We start from the raw sequence: 19,139 nt of genomic DNA, 5'->3' as shown, positions 1-19,139 counted from the left end.
GAGCAATAGAGGAAGGTGGAAAATAATATTTATTTGGTGGTGAAGGGAGATGGGAAAACACAATAAATCAAATATTGAACACAAAAATATATGCAAGAATTATTTTAACTGTTTTATAATTGCTTTTGTACCAACATTTTTCGACACCGAAAATCCATTGATCGGTTTGAAAAGGGAAAATTAACTCTGAAGAAAAAAGGGGCACAGCCACTCCAACCGGCAGTTTCGCATTACAGGTTAAATTACTACTTCGGAATTGGGAGTAACAGGATGCAGAGCGGGACAGATCCTAGCCACATTTGTACAAACAGCGCTGAAGTCTGAGCTATCCTGAAGGGAAATCTCTAGTTGAAAACTGGTACGCCTACACTGCATGCAGAACCACTACTAGTCTGCCCTCTAGGTATCTCTTTTATATGCCTTCAACTGGCGAATTTAACATGGCGATGTCTTAGGCAGGATATTGTCCGCGTTGCATTACTTTTATCATAGTTCCGCTGCACTATTTGTTTATTGGCACTATTTCGATAGTTTCAAACCAGTAAAAAAAAATTATAGTTAAGATGTAGTTCTTTTGCTGATTCTATCGGGTTACTTCCGAACTGGAACGAAATTCTACATACCGCTTCTAGATCTACAATTATATGACCGTTTGGGATAGTTCCGAACCAGTGGAAATGGTTTTAAGGCGTAGGAAAAGGAGGCATACTCTTGTTCAAGCTCCTCAAAACTATTATAAGTTTTTTCGAGGCTATCTATTTACCATATACATGTGAAATATCAAATATGAAAACCCAAACTGTCGATTTTTGAACTAGAGAAAATTTTGTCTCAATCGAACTAGAACTTATTTGATGCTTTAGGTCTAGTTCTGAACCAGAAATTTTGATCACTAGTTACTGTTTTCTCTTCAGAACCAGATACGACCGAACTAGTGAAGAACGCGTTCAAAGGATCTGCATTTTCTAGGATATCACAATTTTAAAAGTTTCACTTGAAAGCACTGCGAGTGAAATAATTGGAACTAGTACTGTCTCCTTATGCGATAGTTCTGCGCTAGGTCGGAACTAGTGCAATTCGCTGTAGGGAAAGGTTACTAACTTCATATCTCATGAATTTATCAAGATTTTATTTTTTATAATCTTCAGTTTATTTATTTAAAATTAAACTAATTAATTATATTGCTGAGTTTAATTGGTTCGATTTCATGTTACAGTTGATTGCACTAAATTAATTAAAATTTAATAAGTTTGAGATATTCACTACGTTATGCAATTAAATAGAAATATTATATAATACATATATATATACATAAATAGATGATTGATCCTTTTTAATATTGTTTTTAATCTTAATCAAAATACGTCACCTTCATCACGTTTTTCTCTCTTCCATTTGGGTTGAATTTCATAAATCAGCCTTCAGAATACTGCGCCATATATCAAGCAAATTTCTGGAACTACACTCACCGCTTTCAATCGTTATCCGTCGTGTACTCACTATTGCGCTGCTCATTACCTCTCACATCTTGCACCACATTTATTTCCTCCTCCAAGTGTGACGTATGCGCTGAGTCCGTAGGTGATGATGCTGCTGAATGCGATGGGTTTGGTGAAACAGCACCATCACCATCACCTCCTCTCTCATCATCACCATTACTACCATTATTATCAAAAAATTGTTTCGTTTGTTGTGTTGCAGCCACATATTGTCTCGTAAAGTTCAGCGCAAGCATTGCCTCGGACAACACCGGATTCACGACCATTGAACGAAAAGCGCTATGCTCGCCGCCCATTAATAATGGAACTGATGCTGTGTGCGATGGAAATAGCACTGTGGTGGGTTGTGGTGGTAATGGGGCTTTTTTTTCCATCACGTTGTCGTTCGTGTGTCGGTGTATTGGATAATGCGCCCGCCGCTGTTGCAGTTGAAGCTCTTGGCGGTGTTGGTGCTGTTGTTGTTGTTGCTGCAGATGTGTGCTCATATTCAATAGTGTCGCGTTGTGGGTGTAAGATGCGGTCGCTTGTTGATCTCCTGCATTCTGGCTGGTTATAGGGTTGATAGCGCTTGCCAATTCGTGTGTGTTGTAGTCTAGGGTTCGTGGTATATTTGGATTTCCGCCCAGTGTTGTGTAATAACTGGTGTTTGTTGTATTCAATTTGTTGTTGTTCATGTTGTAGTGGCTTGTCACTGCCGCCGTCACATTGTATTTGTCCCCGTCCAATAGCATTACCGACTGACCTTGCGGATTGGCTGGTGAATGGGAACGTTGTTGCTGCTGCGGCGGTGAGCTGGAATTGCGCTGCCTTAGTTGACTGACTCTCTGATGTCGTCGCCATTTCGCTCGTCTGTTGGAAAACCAAACCTAATGTTGATCAATACGAAGAATACATTTTGTTAGTCGGTAAAATGGAATTGAGGTATAATTTAACACAGGGTAGGGTGGGAGTTTGGATAAAAAGATCATTGGGTGGGATGGTATTTGGGACGGAGGTTAGGGAATACAAATGCGGTATAAGAGATATATGCGCAGTGATCCCTGACGCACCTTTCCATATTCAGATAAGAACTTTTCTTCAGGTTGTCAGGTATCTCAGGTAGCCATGATATCGGGATACTTCTTACTAAGATCTAGTACATACAATCTAACTAAGCAATGGATTCCTATGAGAGATACTATGTTGGCTGGGACTTGTTTCTCCTCAGACTACTGTAGGTATGTGAAGACTTACTAGGAAGTGATCTTTCTATGGCATTTTATACCTCCGGCGGCCGTTGATGTGTGTTGGCAGCGTACTCCGCCTACACACCCAGAATACTGGGTTCACGCCCGGGCAAAGTAACACCAAAATTTTAGAAACAAGTTTTTTCAATTAGAATAAAGGTTTTCTAAAGGTTCGCCCTTCGGCAGTGATTTGGCAAGCACTATGAATGTATTTCTGTCATGAAAAGGTTCTTAGTGAAAACTAATCTGCCTTGAAGATGCCGTTCGGAGTCGGCATAAAACATGTAGGTCTCGTCCCGCAAATTTGTAGGAAAAATTAAAAAACAAAAACAAAGGAGTACGACGTAAATTGGAATTGCTCCTCACGGCCTAAAATCTTTTCGGAAGTTATCGCGCCTAACATATTCCCAATATAGCAGCTATTCAGGTACTGATGTTCTGCATTTATATATTCACGCATTCTCACTGAGGCCAGGAAAGTGTGGGAACATCAGCGGTATCAGATTGATTGACATTCCCGACGGCACAAATGGAAAGTTTTCACTTATTCGCTATCTTGGTTCCAGACTTCTGTTTGAGGCTGAGGTACACGTTCATCTTCTGAAATTTGTTATTGAAGGCTTCTTCTCTATCACATTTGGAATAAAAGGAGCTTGAGCAGCTTCGTATTTAGTTTACGATAAGCATATCACTGAAGCACCTGGGCTTGTGTTAACCTCAATTGTTCTTTCTCAAAAGTTACCAGTACCCAGTAAAAATGAGGCTTGGATTCAACAAGCTCCTACACGTAATCCAAACTCGCACTTTCTGCCACAAAAACTAGTCCTTTACACCAAAATTGCTTCTCTAAGGTTTTGAGGAGTGTTGCCGATATGAGTCCGGTTTCCTCAGGTATTACTTCATTTCCGCAGTGACTTGCTGTATACATAGAGTATGGACCGAGCTTCGTCCTATCCTCGCGAATGCCCTTACTTCCTACGCATAAGCCAACCTAAATAAATCTGGAGAGGCTTCATTCTATGGCCGAATGCTTATATTGTATCTTGCTGGCGCTACGCGACGGCAAAGCTCTTTCACCAAGTCTTGATAACTCTTTGATATCATCTTTAGGAGTTCAGCTAGTTGGTTTTATAAAAAAAATGCCTCAGATCTAGAGCAAACTTAAATGCCTTATGTAAAATACAAGCTAGTAATCTATTAAATTCTCTAACAAGTTATTCTTTTAGCTCAACTCACCTGGACTCTCGCTTCACTTAATAAAGTACGCGCAGCTAGTTTCTCTCTTGTGCTCACGCATGGATAATGTGATTTTTCAAATTCTTTCTCTAACTCATCCAGTTGGTCCGAATTGAAGGTAGTGCGATTTCGACGGAATTTCGGCTGGTCGCTATCATCCGTATCGGAGTCCTCGCCTTCAATGTCTGAAAGTAAAAAATCAGAATTAAAAAAAATACAAAAATTTGGCACGGATGTAAACTCCCATTATTTGTAACACTTACCAATCATTCGACTTGCATCCGGTGAACCCAATGTTTCGTGACTTCCCGAACCGGGCGACATCGCTGGCAGAGAAACACTTGAATTTGTTGGTGTTAAGCTACCAGGCGGTAAACTATGTGTTAGACTGTTCAAACTACCTCCACCACTCACACCGCTTGGTGGCGCACCGGGCGGCCATAGATGATGTGGTGGCGGTGGTGGAGGTATGGCCGGTGGCCATGCTGGGAAACCGGGATGTGTTGGGTGCATATAAACATAGCTTGTAGCGCGTGCGAATTCAGCAGCAGCGCGTTCAGCTGCTCGATTGCGGAGTATGCGGTTGATGGAAGATACCGATGGTGCGGTGGCATTGGTGCAGACACCTGAAATGAAAATGGACATGGGATGGATTGGAAAAATTGTGGAAGATGTATAGAATTTGTTGTAGTAGCAGTTTAATTAAGGTCTTATGAAGAATCACTCTATGATTTCTTCAGATGTATCTGAAGAACTAGTCCCCACTACTACATCGACGTAGGCGGAAATGTAAAGTTTCATGAAGTTGAAACATCATTTTAGCTTCGGTTGGAATAAAAACCTAACAAGCATCAACAGGCGTATCAACGGGCTTATAAAAGGCATACCTTTTTCCGAACGCAACGAAAAGACAGCCGGAAAGACTGGTCAAGGTTTATTCTAGCGTAACTCTCTTTAATACGTTGCGTCTGATGCATGAGTAAACGGGAGGAGTAATCAGTGCAAAGTACGATGTGACCAATCCCCTTAGATTCTATACTCGGGCGAGAGGTTTTTCTGGCCGCTGAAGCCTACAAGATCGTCTGCCATACGATTGTAAGTTGAAGAGAAGGGAAGGAAAGGAAAGGAGCATATTTGTGGCAGGGGTCTGGTGAACTTTTTTACGAATGAGTCCAAGCTTAATGGGATGGTGGAAGCGGTAATGTTCTGTCAGGGACTTGCAGTCAACGGAATGTTAAGACAGACTCACCACTGCAGCGCCTTCCAAGCAGAAGCAACTTTTATCAAGGATGTGGTGGATGGGATGCTATCTATTGCGTCTTGTGTATCAAAGTGATGAGCTCAAAAGCTATACGGTGTTTTCTGGAAAATTATGTTGGTTGCATGAAAGATGACAAGGTGCAATCAGCTTTGTCTCGGTAGGTATGTGTACGAATTACCGGCGGAAATTTCGGAAAACGATGTTTGCCTCGTCTGGAGGTATATCGTTGGTTTAATGATTAGAATTCAGTGTAGGCGTTAGTTAATGCGGAACAAAGGCCTAACCTAACTTAACCAAAGCTTAGCACACCGTATCGGTTGTGATAAAGATTTTGCGGATGAACATAGCACGCAGAGCGGAAGACGGTGATTCCATACCCCCAGCGGGTTAGGTAGTTAGAATATACATAAGAGGCGATTAAAATGCCAAATATATTCAAAAGGTTGTGTAGCGCAACGCTTTCAAGGTATTGCCAGCGCAAAATATAGCTTCTCCAACCCAATCGTCAACCTCATCTATCTGTGCCGAATGCTGTTTTATTAACAGCCGAGGCTCTGGCGACCCCGAACTCTTCATGGATTTAGGGGGTGGAAGGGCGATATGGCCTAGAAGGTGGCATGTGGTCATACCAAGACGTTCCCGAGATGGTCGGGCTTTGTACCGGACCAGCAACATCGATAACACTTCACAAGGCCTTTGGGGAGTGTCCTTATCGCTACAACAACAACAATGGTCATTCGATATGCGGTTAGCTTCTCAACTTCATTTTCAAGCAAAAATGTAATAGTCGGTCGGAGCCTGTTTGCTAGGGATGACTTTCATAATCCTTCATGGTTGAACCTTTCGTCTGTACCTACTTCCTTAAGTCGTCATAGTCGACTCGAGACAATCATCCAGCAAATATCTCATACTCGATGTGAACCTGCACGCTTCCGACTTGAGGGTCGTTCTTCTTTCTGATTATAAATGATGACTGGAGGTAATCCTCAAAATACCGAATCATTTGAATGCGTCGCAAGCATGCCCGAGCTGGAAAGCTCCTCAATTACGAATCGCGTTGTTGTAAAGCAGAAAAAGTAATTTATTTACAGGAAATGTGAAGATCAGTAGCTGTTGTAGTTACATTTAATTGCAATTGACAATCGCCAGTGTCGGATAGTTTGTTTAATTACAAACGAACAGAAGGAAAACATACGTAAAGAGGAAGAAGAACAATAACAATAAAGAGAAGTAGTCTCACAAACTTAACAGTATAGCGCAATCTTGGCGACTTGAGCTCACGAAGACAACGACGAGACAACAATTTGATGTGAGCGAGATCGATATCAGAGAAACCAATTTGAATGCAATGACTGACTAAATGTCAACTACATCGCAGACGTATGTAGTACAAAAACGGCTATGATACGCATGCGCGCAAAAAATACACAACCCAATACCAAAGGTGAGCAAGTTAGCGGACAACCAAACATGAATGAACTTGAGGACTTTGATGAAATTTTGTGCGAGATGATCTTTTACCCGCTACTCATTGAAGGTTCTTATTTTCTTTTCATGTGCTAGTGACAGCTTTGGATGGAGAAAACAAAAAATCTGGAAAAAACATACGTGCAAGACGAAAAGCTCAAGCAGATCATTGGCGAGCCGTTGAACCGCATTTACATATTAATCTTGCTGCGTATGAACGCGTGGCTCTCCCATTGTTGTTCAGACGCTTCTGCACACTGCAGAATGTCGTATGTTCTGCCGCGTTTGCATTTACGTTCACTTTGACGCTTGGACATCCGGATGCTAATAAATTAGACTATCAATGTGGAATCTCTAAAGTGCAACAATACATTACAATTTGTGTCCTAAGTACTTAATGTGAAGGAAACATTTATTTGGTTGCTTGCGGTAGCGCACAGACCATAAATACATCAGAAGGTGGGTAATGCTTGATTGCCAATGGCTGGAAGAGACGGAAGAAGTTGAAGCTTTTGAGATGCAATTGCGATTAACGGGCTGGAGTGCGTAACTTAGTCGAAGCGAATGCGTTATAGCGCAGTATATTTATATGTGTGAGTGTGTTGGATGAGCTTGTGTGTGGTACACCATTCATTCGCAATTTGTTTGGTCAATCAGTTTGGTCGCAACTCGTCTTCTGGGGGGTTGACGACGTCACTTAATGAGCTCAAGAAACAGCAGTACAAACAACAATATGTATACAAATGCTCGAATGGATCAAATCAAGTCAAGTTGGAAGACGAATATGCGACGGATGCAGTTGGATATTCAGTCATGTGCTTGGCTCTTCATTGATCACCCACCACACATGTTTTGTATCTTGTAAATTTGTATGTAAATATGTTTATAGAAAGCACTTAGTGCGTTTGCCTGTGTATGTGTATGGATGTCTACTCACCTTCCGATATCAGGCGTTCCCGTATTTCCCACGCAAAAATTGTCGGATTATCGCGTTTGTATTGTTCGATTTTTGAAACTACTGCGGGCGTAGCAACTTTTGGCTTTGATCCACCGATTAAACCAGGTGGCCTTAATGTACCTGCAATTAAATGAAATTGGAATTGATATGAACATGAATAATCACACACAATTTGGAGATTGATCGATTTAAGGAGCTTTGCAGAAGAAACAGCGCGATGTTCAATGAAATATGCTTGTAGTTTTATCTGGAGAATTAGCAGGTTCCGATTTGTGAATAGATTACAAAGCTAGTTGCTATAAGACCTTCTTCGTGGGAAACTACTGTAAGGTAATTCAACCGAGGTCCATAACTTCGGTAGTCCGATATGATTTTAAAGATTTCGCGGCAGTGATCATAACAGTAAAATTTATTGGAACTGTAACCATAATCGTAACCGTAACATAAACTCGCACAGTAGCCGTAATTGTAAGCGTTATCGTAATTAAAACCGTAACCGTAATTAATCTCGTAACCGTAGTTGAAACGTAATAGTAAATGAAACCGTACCCGAAAATCGGAACTGCAAATGAAACCGTAACCGTAATTAATATTGTAGTCGCAATTGAAACCGTAACCGTAATTGCAACCGGAACTGCAAATGAAAGCGCAACCATGATTAAAATCGTAACCGTAATTTCGAAGGTAACCTTAATTTAAACCATAACCGTCATTGAAACTATAACCGTAGCTGAAATCGTAACAGTAATTCAACCGAAAACTGAGACCGTAACCGTAACCATAACGGTAGCCGTAAACATTATTAATACTTAAACGGAAATCGTACCAGTAACCATAACCTTAATCGTAACTGAGATCATAACCATAATCATAGGCGAAACTTAAACCGTGAAAGTACCAGTCACCGAAGGTGTCACCGTAACTATAATTCTCACCTTAACCTTAAGCATAATTCACATGAAATCAGTATCGGGCTCGTAACAAAAACCGTAAAAGTCATCATAAACACGACTTTCACTGTGATTGTAATAATAATCCAACTATACACTTAGCCATAACCGTAATCTTAAGCTGTAGTTGCCGTAGCCGTGAATATAGATATACCCGCTCAGCTCTTTATTTTCGACTTTGGCCCCGCCTTTATTGTTTGCACCGTCATCATCATTATCATCCCCGAAGGTTTTCAGGAGTGTTGTGGATGTGGCCGGCTGTTTGTCTGATATGAACCCGGCACGTTGCGGTAATAGTACCTTCCGAACTAGCAACTTATTGTATTAACCCGTCAACAAACGGAACGATTTAATTAGATCACATCGAGCCTGCTAAGTCGTGGGATGAAGAAGTTGAGTAGATGTAAAGTTTTGTATTGCGCTCAACTGCCCCTTGTACACCTGCATCTGATAGCTTCTTCCATTCGCTTACTATGACCTGTCCAGCGAAGCCTTTGGACTTTTGCACTATCGGTTTATATTAGTCCCCTCGGTATTTTCCCTTACCCCTTTTCATATTTCAGAATTCTCAATAAAAAAGTGAATCCTCTTATCCGGGCTCTTGCACCAAAACATGTAGATAAAATGGGCCCATTAAACTTTAGGGTTGCTGTTGGCTTGCTTGCAACTGCCTGGTAACTCACCGCTCGACCTTGATTATACATTTTATTTATACTCTGCCGGGTTGGATAAGACTTTTACCACACCAAATATCTTGGTTGGGTTCCTTTCTTCCCATTCAGTTATCTGATTCTAGGTTCTCGATTGCCGGGCTGTCAAAGCAAAGAAAATACGATGCCAATCGAATACTTAGTAATAAATACTTTGCAAAAAATTTATGCTTCATGCAGAACGTCTCTTGGGCGGAAAGGGTGGTACTAAGAATAGCCGGCTTGAAGCTTGTTTTTCGGCATTGCTTCTGCATTAAGGTGATGATATCCGTGGCAAAATGCGCACTGGATCGATTATTTATGGCAGCTCATCGTGGAATACAGACTGTCACGCTTTCTTTGGATAGCTTATGTAAGTGCTTAGATTTGATTATGGCTTTTGACCTCTTCACCCCGTCACCATTTAGTCTATAGCAATTTCTGCAGTGTGTTCAGTTTGTAAGCTTTTGCCAATTTGTTTTAAATATATCGCTTAAACTATTGACCTTGGACAATTAATTTAATGTTAAGCCAATATTTGAGTGACCTTTACGGCGATTTGTTTTTGTAATGCAAATCGTTTTTCTGACCCATTCGAATGACTAATGATTTCTGCTCGTACTAATTCACCCACATTTTGATTGACCCTTCTTCTGCATAGTTAGTATGTACATATATATGATTAACCGATTGACTATAATCTTTTACACACGAGTTGCAAAAAAGAATGAACGCCATATATAATTTTTTTAGAGCGTCGCTATTCATCAGTGATCTGCGTACACTTTGGTTGAATCGCCAAAATACGACTAAAGAAGGGTGTGACAATCATCCCTTTTTTCTCATTTGAAAACCCAAAGTCATACACGGCAGTAAATTTGATTTAGAACTTGAAGCTATTCATCAGTTAAGGGTTTTTCAGCTTTTTTTAAGTAAATTGCAAACATTTAATATGTTACCGTGTTTTTTCTTTCCATTCTCTTTAGAATTAGAATATAACTGAAGAGAAAGACTTAAATCCTTAAACCAGAAGGTTTAAATTTGCTCTATAGATTAAATGACTCTTAGTTTAGAAAGCAGTTTCTTCCTTTTATTGTTTAGGACATGAAGGGAGGTGGAGAAGAGGGGGTGAATAGAGGGGTGACGGAGATAGGTAGGGAGGAGGAAGGAGAGGAAAAAGGAGCGCTTGAAGAAAGAGGAGAACGAGAAGATGGGATAAAGGGCGAGGATAAGGAAGGTAGAGGAGAGAGGGGCAGGAGAGTGAAGGGGATCGAGTGAGAAGTGAAGGGGATCGAGTGGGAAATGAAGAGTGGAGAAAGAGTATGCGCGATGGGTTAAAACGGTAGAACAGTTTAAGTTACAAGCATAGAGTGATAGAAGTGGAGCAAGAAACGAAGTGAGATCAAAAAGGAAGACCAAGTGGAAGGCGAGATGGGAGAAGGGTATGAAAAAGAGGCCGACAAAAACCTTAAGAAATATTTAAAAAAAAAAAGACGTACAAGTGTTCGCACTGGAGAACGTCTACACAGCCTGCAAGGAATATAAAGTACCGAGTTGAGTAAGGATGACATCAAATATGCGGGTATTATATGGGACAGAAAGTTGGATACCAACTTTATAGGAACAAATGGAAAAATCGCAAGCTTATGTGCACTTGGGGTTTATTTTCAGGCAGCTATTTTGTACTTTCACTACGAACACGACGCGAGTTCTATTTTATGGGTTCCTAGAATTTTCCGATGGGTAGACTTAGCGGGTAAGAAAATTGAGTTAAGAACTGCAATAATACTATGTACAAACAGAAAAATAAATTGAGGCTATTTCGATTTAAATTGAGTGGTGTTCATACAACTCTATTTAGCTTACACAATAGTAATTTGATAGCTGGTTGGCTCATCTCTACAGTAACAACATATCTTTGTTGAGACTGTCAAAATGTGCGTGTTGGTATTAGGTGAATAGAATGGAATGAAAACATAAAACTTTGAAATTTTTGTGTGTTGTAAGAAAATGTGTTCAATGTTTTGTTTTCATTTTGATTTTGCCATCTTCTTTTGACAGTCCCTACTCCAGTGAAATGAAAGACATAAAATCAGCTGATGAAATGAGCCAACCATATAGTTCAGCCATGCGTAAGTGACGTTTAAATATACTCAATAAACACACTTTACAATGTTGCATTTGCAGGTTGAAACAATTTATTACGCAATTTTTTTTAAATTGGCAATTTATTATTACAATTTATTATATGACAAATTGCGTAATAAATTGCCCAAAGAGTATAAATTGCCAATTTGGTGTGTGTTTGAACCTAGTATAAGGTTGTGTGTCTCGGGACAGATGCAGTGTGTGCCGTGTTTTAGATCATATTTTAATTAAGTAGATTCTGGAACCCACCATAGAGGTAGAGCTTTGAAGAAAAGGTATAGACGTAACGAAAACCTGCTTCTAAAATGCAAGAAGAAGGGTTATATCCATTCTTTAAATCGTCTCGAGAGTGGTCTCAATATTTGTGTTTCCTGGAGAATTTTTTAAATATTTTATAAAAAAGGCCCATTGCAAAAAAAGCCATATTTTTACTTTAAAATAAAAAAATTAACAAAGATATTTTTAAAGTTTAGCATAATTTTTTCAGAAAATTCTACAAAAATTATAATTTAAAGTACAATGACCTACGTCGGAAATTTTTTTAACAATTTGTTAAACAAAAATCCTAGAACTGTCTAAAATTCATTTTTCAACGGAAGAAAATTTATAAGAAATTAGTTTTTTGCTAAAATCTTTTGAACGAAATAGTTTTAAGCACAATAAATAAACAAAAAAGGACTCTTAACGGACATTATAAACAGGATTTGTTGTTTGTAGGCCTTAAATTTGTGTTTCCTATAATGATACTTTTGAAACATTTCATGAAAATTTCAAAAAATACATAAAAATTTAATATCCTATAAACACGGACGTTTTAAGTAAAAAAAAAAAAATAATTAAAAATTAACAAACAAATGTTGTTTAATTTTTTTGCTCAGTTTTTTAAATAAATTCATATGTAAAGAAATATTTAAATTTCACAAAATTCATATCTCAATAGCAGAGAAATTAAAAAAAAATTATATAATTTATTTTTACCATAATTAAAAAAAAAAAAAAAAATGAAAAAAACAATTGGTCTGCTATTATCAATTTATCTTTCTAAAAATTATTTTTGTCTAGTGTATATGGTTTTTGTAAAAAATATAACTACATAAGCAGATATCCTGATAGGTCTAAGTGTATAAATCAAATAAAATAAAAAGCAGAAATCGAAGTTGAACAATTTTTTACTAAATTATTAAAACAAAGTCACTTAAAAACAGAATTAAAAAAAAAAAATCATAAATTTTAATGGTTTTATATTTTTCCACAAAAAATAATCGAAAAAAGCAATAGGAGCTCTTTTTACAAAATAAAAAAATAAAAGATTATCGAAATGTATGAAAAATGTAAGAAAACGGCGATACAAAATGCTAACTTAGGATGAATTGTTGTGGAATGGTCCATATACTCTCTGTGCAAGCACCACAGCGCATTCATAATTAAGGATTTTTAAGTAGAGTTGCTTGAGCATAACTTTTTTAATTTACTTCTTGTTTTTGTTTTTCCAGCGCTTGAATATTTTACTATTTTTTTTAACACAGTGTCAAAAGATTGCTGCTTTTGTTTGCTGCAAGCTGTTTGTTATTGTTCCTACGCAAATTGATTTAGCTTTCGTTGTTGTTGTTGTTGGGTATTTATGCAACCAACACTTACATTAGAAATCCAATTACCATTCAATATGCGGTCGCAAATGCTTACTTTTTTCTCTGATCTTCGTTTTACTTTTTGCTGCAATTTTTTCCTACTTTTCTTTCAGTTTTCGTGTTATTCATGCAAACAACGAGCTTTTAACCAATTTACGTAGTCACACATTTCAACGTCTCACACTGACACATTTGAATAGTGAATATTAACAATTTGTTTGCGATTTGCTTGCCGTCAAAGCGACAAATGAGACAATGAGCTCAATGCTGAAAAAGCCGCCGGTAGCTGTTTCAAAGCTGCTTGTGGTGAAAAAAAATAGCAAACAAAAAAACCTCCATTGTAAACAAAAAATTATAACAACTCTATGAGATCACAAGCTCCGCAAGCCCAGCAGTGTTCACATGATTAGCATCACCAAGTGTTGCTCCAACCCGATTACTGTTTACCTGCCTAGTCACAGGTACACACTCGTAACCGTTCGATGTTGTCCTCTAACTTCAACTGATTTTTCCGTCGCTAGCCCTGTCCGCTGAATAATTAATAACTCATCGGAAGCTGTTGACATCCGATTATTTGTCTGTCAAATTATGTAAAAATAGTTGGAGTTCAGAATCGAGATGGGAAAAAACAAAACCTGCCAAAGTGCAAACATTGTCATTGCAATTGTTGCAATTGATGCCGCCACGCTGAATAATTGCAATATGCAAATGGGTATCAGTAATAACAACAACAAGAGAGCTTAAACTAAAAGTAAGTGGCCTCAACAACCTGGAAAAAAATGTGTTGAAATCGCATATACAAATCGCCGCCGGAAGTTCTGTTTTCGCACTAAATACTTTTGAATGTGTTTGTAACTGGACGCTTACACACCTACATATACAGGGTGTTAAAAACAGAAAAAACTGCGTAATGGCAAAAGAAAGATACATAGATGAAAACTCCGAGACTATAATTGAAGAGGTGGGTATCGAAGTTACACCATCCTGTTCTTTGAAAGTGCAAATAGCAATACAGGTCCCAAAAAAGAAAAAGCAAGGGTTAATTAACCATTGCAATAGAGTCAAAGGATCCCGAAAGCCTCGTTCCAATTACAATGAAATCATGTAGGGTACGATATTATATCTGGTGCGCTCAGGGAGACACTAACGCCCAGCGGAAAATACCCGATTCTCTTATTAGATTTTCATTTGAGACACATTTGGCTTAGTTTGATTTTCTTAATGCCGTAAATTGATCGCGAAGAGAAAATAATTTAAGGGCTTTGTTAGAATCTGAAAAATTATCTTTGCAAGCACTCAAGAGCCTTTTAAGAACGCAGAAAAGAAGAAAAAAGGATTGAAGTTGTGGTGTAGTGCAACCCTTTCAATTTATGGCTTCTCGAACCCAATCGTCAACATCACCTACCCGTGTAAAATCCTGTTTAATTGGCGGACGAGGCTCTGGCTGACCCAACGAAAGGAGCCATTAGCTTAAACGTGAGCATTAGGTTAAACGTAGCCATAGCAAATCGTTCCCTAGATGGTCGGGCTAGTACCTCAGCGGTACTATTTTGCGGAACATATCGGAGCAATATTCGGCAACGGACTGGCAACTTCAATAAAACTCCCAAAAACATTCGGGAGTCTCCTTATCGCTACAAGAAGAGGAATAGGAAGAAGAAAGGAGGAGGAGAATAAAGCAAAAATGAATAACTTTTGAGAAGATTTGATGCCTTATCAGCAGTGAGTAAGCATTGAACACCATCCGGTGCAAAAGTATTATTTTCGACACCAGCAGGTGATATCCAAAGCAATGGGAAGCGCCAGTTAATATCTTCTCAATGTATGGTTTCAACTCGAAAACACATTAACGTGTAGGGATTTCATCTAGGGACAAGAGAAAAAGATCACACAAATAGAAATCGAAAAGGTCCATTGATTGACATAAGTAGGTGCATCAAGCGCGAAAAGAAGCAGATAATTAATTATTTGATAATTTTTTAGTTATGCGCTTATTTTTAATCAACTTATACGAATTTTCTACTTTACTTGTTCGAAATTATCTGATTTAAAAATTTATTCGTACGGCTGCTTTATTATTTCCCTTAATGTGACTAATTGATTTTTTTTAGCTTTTCAATTTTGATTGATGAATTCCCATTATAAGACTAATTGCTATTTTTTAGTTAGTTATTTTAGTTTTGATTGGCGGCCACCGTGGTGTGATGGTAGCGTGCTCCGCCTATCACGCCGTGTGCCCTGGGTTCAACTCCCGGGCAAAGCAACATCAAAATTTTAGAAATAAGATTTTTCAATTAGAAGAAAATTTTTCTAAGCGGGGTCGCCCCTCGGCAGTGTCTGGCAAGCGCTCCGATTGTATTTCTGCCATGAAAAGCTCTCAGTGAAAACTCATCTGCAGATGCCGTTCGGAGTCGGCATAAAACATGTAGGTCCCGTCCGGCCAATTTGTAGGGAAAAATCAAGAGGAGCACGACGCAAATTGGAAGAGAAGCTCGGCCTTAGATCTCTTCGGAGGTTATCGCGCCTTACATTTATTTTTTTTTATTTTTTTGATTATTTTTAATTATTTCATTATTCGATAGAATTGTGTTTGTTATTACTTGATTATTTTGAAAGGTGTCATTATTTTCATTTATTTGTTTAGTTGATGTCTTACAGTTATTTGATTAATTTGAATTCTACGATAAATTGCTTTAATTTTTTGATTTATTATTTAAGAATTCATCAGCTTAACACCGGCTTATAATTATTGAACATTCAGTTCTTATGTTTTTCTAAGAGAAACTGAAAAGAAAGAAAGAAACATTTAACATTAATTTTTTTATGGAATTGATTACTTTTAATAAGCCGATTATGTTTACCTATTTAGGCAACTAACTTTTAAATATTTGATTAAATATCTTTTTAGATGGTTATTTTTAATTGAACATTACAGCTATTTTTCCCCGATAATTTGTAGTAATTATGATTATTCTTAAATATTTTATTTTTAATTAACTTATTTTTAGCTTTTAACTAATAGAGTTTTTTTTTATTTTTGATACACATACAATTGTGTTTGCACGTTTTATTGATTTGATTAGTTTCAATAATCGTATATTTTTAACTATTTAAGTTATTTCTACGTTCGATTCGTTTTTTTTTTTAATTTTTCTATAATTGAAAAATTGTATTTTGTTTTTGGAATAGTAAGTAGAAATTTTTTCAGACAACCTGCCATAGCTGCGCAGATAGATCCATTTCGAAGGGTGCTAAGCCTTCATCATCAGTACGCTTTAGGAACGCTGCGCCAACCATTTAGCTTTATACATTTAGCTATACAAAAACAATTGTTAAATAAGTAATTTTTTAATCTATAGTTGTATAACTTATTTAGTTCAATGATAAATTTTTTTCTAGTTATTTGACTAGTTTTAGTTATTGGATTTTGTATCATGATTATGGTTATCATAGTTATCAACTGTGTTTTTTGTTTTTAATTTTGGCATAACTTATAAATTTTTAAATATATGGTTAGTCGACTAACTCTTTTTTTTTATTTGTGGCATTTAGTTATATGTATGTATTTTAAGTTGATTTATTACTTGATTTTTTTATAATTGATTTTAGTTATATTACTATTTTTGATTGTTTCTTTAATTAATTGTTTTAATTCTTTGATCGCTTTTAGTATTTTTAATTATCATCCTTTTTTATTTGTATCATTGATTTGAATATTTTATTTTCATTCAGTTTATAATGAGTACCATTTTTAAATATATTTGTTTAGGTTTTAATTTAATTAAGTTTCAATTACAAAGCAAATAGCTTAATAATAAATTGTTTTTGATTGTTTTAAATTAATTTAACTCTTTCATATTTAACATACATGTTTAGACACCCTATATACATACTTAGATATTCACATAAAAACATAACAAAAAATTTATTTACTACGAATATCTGCTTATGACTTTAATCAGCAAAACATCTGGCAAACAAAACAAAAATCAAAAATAATTACGTGAATGACTATGGGCATTCTCATTCAGTCGTTCACTCATTCGCCGTTCTTACAAATACATTCGAACTAATTCATTCATTCCAGCAACAACATCCATTCATTTATTTACAATCTCATATTTGTTGTATTGCAATTGTTTTGTGGTGTAAGGTAGCAGCTGGTAATTAAAGTCAACAATTAGAAATCAGATTAAACGATTAAAATTGTGTTTATGTATGAATGTTTGTACCGGTGCGAAATATATGGGCTACAGCGAATTCATGCTGGGAAATGGTATTTGAAACTTTTTTCTATTTAGTCAGGAAATTCGTACAAATTCACTGACTGAATATTTATAATATGCAATTTAAAGGGAATTTCGTATTATCGTAAGCTTTGAGAATAATTAAAACTGGTAATGTAGAGGTAATTAAGTAGAAGATATGTACATAAGTACCTTAGACTGAGCAAACTGGCAGCCTAGATGAAGTGGGGGATTTTGATGCAAGAGCTGACGAATAGAGAGTGCCTTAATATCTGTCCATTGTAGGGCTATTTCTAGGCATGGTGGTGGGGTGCGGTGTACCATATTTAATACAAGTGCGACGAAATTGGTTTCAGTGTAGATAAGATGCTGCCATTGAACCTTTGAGGAGCTACAACTATTCATTCCGATTTTCTTATAAATATAATTTTAATAAAGATAATTCTGAGACTTACTTACGAATTACTGTATAGTACTTCGGTGATAGAAGAAATTTTGAGAGAATTGAAACGTGTTCATGATTGAAGTTTTTTATGTGTAAAATCTTTGCTCACGGTATGGAGGAATACGCAAGTGTAGTTGTTGTATGTTAGCGATATCAGAGAGCAAAGTCATGCAAGGCAAGGAAAGGGAAGGAGAGGAAAGGAAGGGATAGGAAAGGAAAGGAAAGGTTTGTGTTAAGTGTGTTATCGACGCGCTTTAAACGAGTTATCAAAGTGTTATAAGTTTATTTTGATAAAAAAGGTTATCGATGATTTTTTACCGGCGAGTTACCGGTTTTTTATCGATTTATTACTGAAAAGCTATATTATATTTATCGAAAAGTTATCGATATGTTACCATAGTTACAGATTTCTTATCGTTGGGTTTCGATTTGTTATCGGCCCGTTATTGATTTTCTAGGGTTAATTGTATTTAATAATTATATTGTTATTTATACTTTGTTTTGCAATACTTTAAATATTTGTTTGAAAATAATATTATTGATATTTAAATTTTCAATCTTGATAAATGAATTTTCAAAAATTTTCATTCTACTGTAAAATTTCGATTAAATAAAAACATACTTTTAGGCGTGTGGGGGAGTATTGTAGGATTAATTGTATTTAGTAATTATATGGTTATTTATACTTTGTATTGTAATACTTTAAATATTTGTTTGAAAATAATATTATTGCATTTTTAATTTTCAATCTTGATAAATTAATTTTCAAAAATTTTCATTCTGCTGTAAATTTTCGAAAAAAAAGAATATACTTTTAGGCAATACGCCTTAAATATATTAAAGTTAAACAAAATACAATTTTTCAAATTTAGAAAAGTTAAAAAATATCAATAATTATCATTAAAAAAAAATTATTGTTTTCGCCTTGAGTTAGAATCAAACCTTGAATCATTTATCAATAGGCCGATAAAAACAAGGACAATTGTTAATAAACCATGAGCACTTGGGAATGTCAAACAAAGTAATTGATAATAAAAAAAATCCGGCTTTATCAGTGATTTGCAGCAGATGGCGCAACACTGAATAAATATGGTTGGTAACAAGGAATAGAAGTAGCAATTTGTCAGTCAAAGAAACCACCGCTGTAATAGCTAAATGGTTAGCGCAGCGTACCTAAAGCGTTCTGATGATGAAGCCTTAGCACCCTTCGAAAAGGATCTATCTGCGCAGCTATGGCAGGTTGTCTGAAAAATTTTCAACTTACTATTCCAAAAACAAAATACAATTTTTCAAATTTATAAGAATTAAAAAAAAAAACAATAATTATCATTAGAAAAAAATTATTGTTCTGGCCTTGAACTCGAATCGAACCTTGAATGATTTAT

At 36.5% G+C, this 19,139-nt stretch overlaps 1 protein-coding gene across 1 annotated transcript in view; it reads right to left on the bottom strand.

Moving 5' to 3' along the window:
• Positions 1-1,188: 1,188 nt before the first annotated feature.
• The window catches only part of LOC137253512 (paired box protein Pax-6-like), a 37,805-nt gene continuing 19,854 nt past the window's right edge, over positions 1,189-19,139 (bottom strand). Inside the window, exons 3-6 of the mRNA XM_067790578.1 lie at positions 7,627-7,767; positions 4,225-4,587; positions 3,962-4,146; positions 1,189-2,365 (exon numbers count right to left, since the gene is read on the bottom strand). Coding sequence (XP_067646679.1) covers positions 1,475-2,365; positions 3,962-4,146; positions 4,225-4,587; positions 7,627-7,767 — 1,580 coding nt within the window. The 3' untranslated portion in view covers positions 1,189-1,474. The remainder of the gene's footprint in view (positions 2,366-3,961; positions 4,147-4,224; positions 4,588-7,626; positions 7,768-19,139) is intronic.

This window comes from Eurosta solidaginis, chromosome 5, assembly GCF_040869045.1.
Source record: "Eurosta solidaginis isolate ZX-2024a chromosome 5, ASM4086904v1, whole genome shotgun sequence".
NCBI lineage: Eukaryota > Metazoa > Arthropoda > Insecta > Diptera > Tephritidae > Eurosta > Eurosta solidaginis.
The sequence above is the reverse complement of the archived record's forward strand: the minus strand, read 5'-3'. Positions and strand labels throughout refer to the sequence as shown.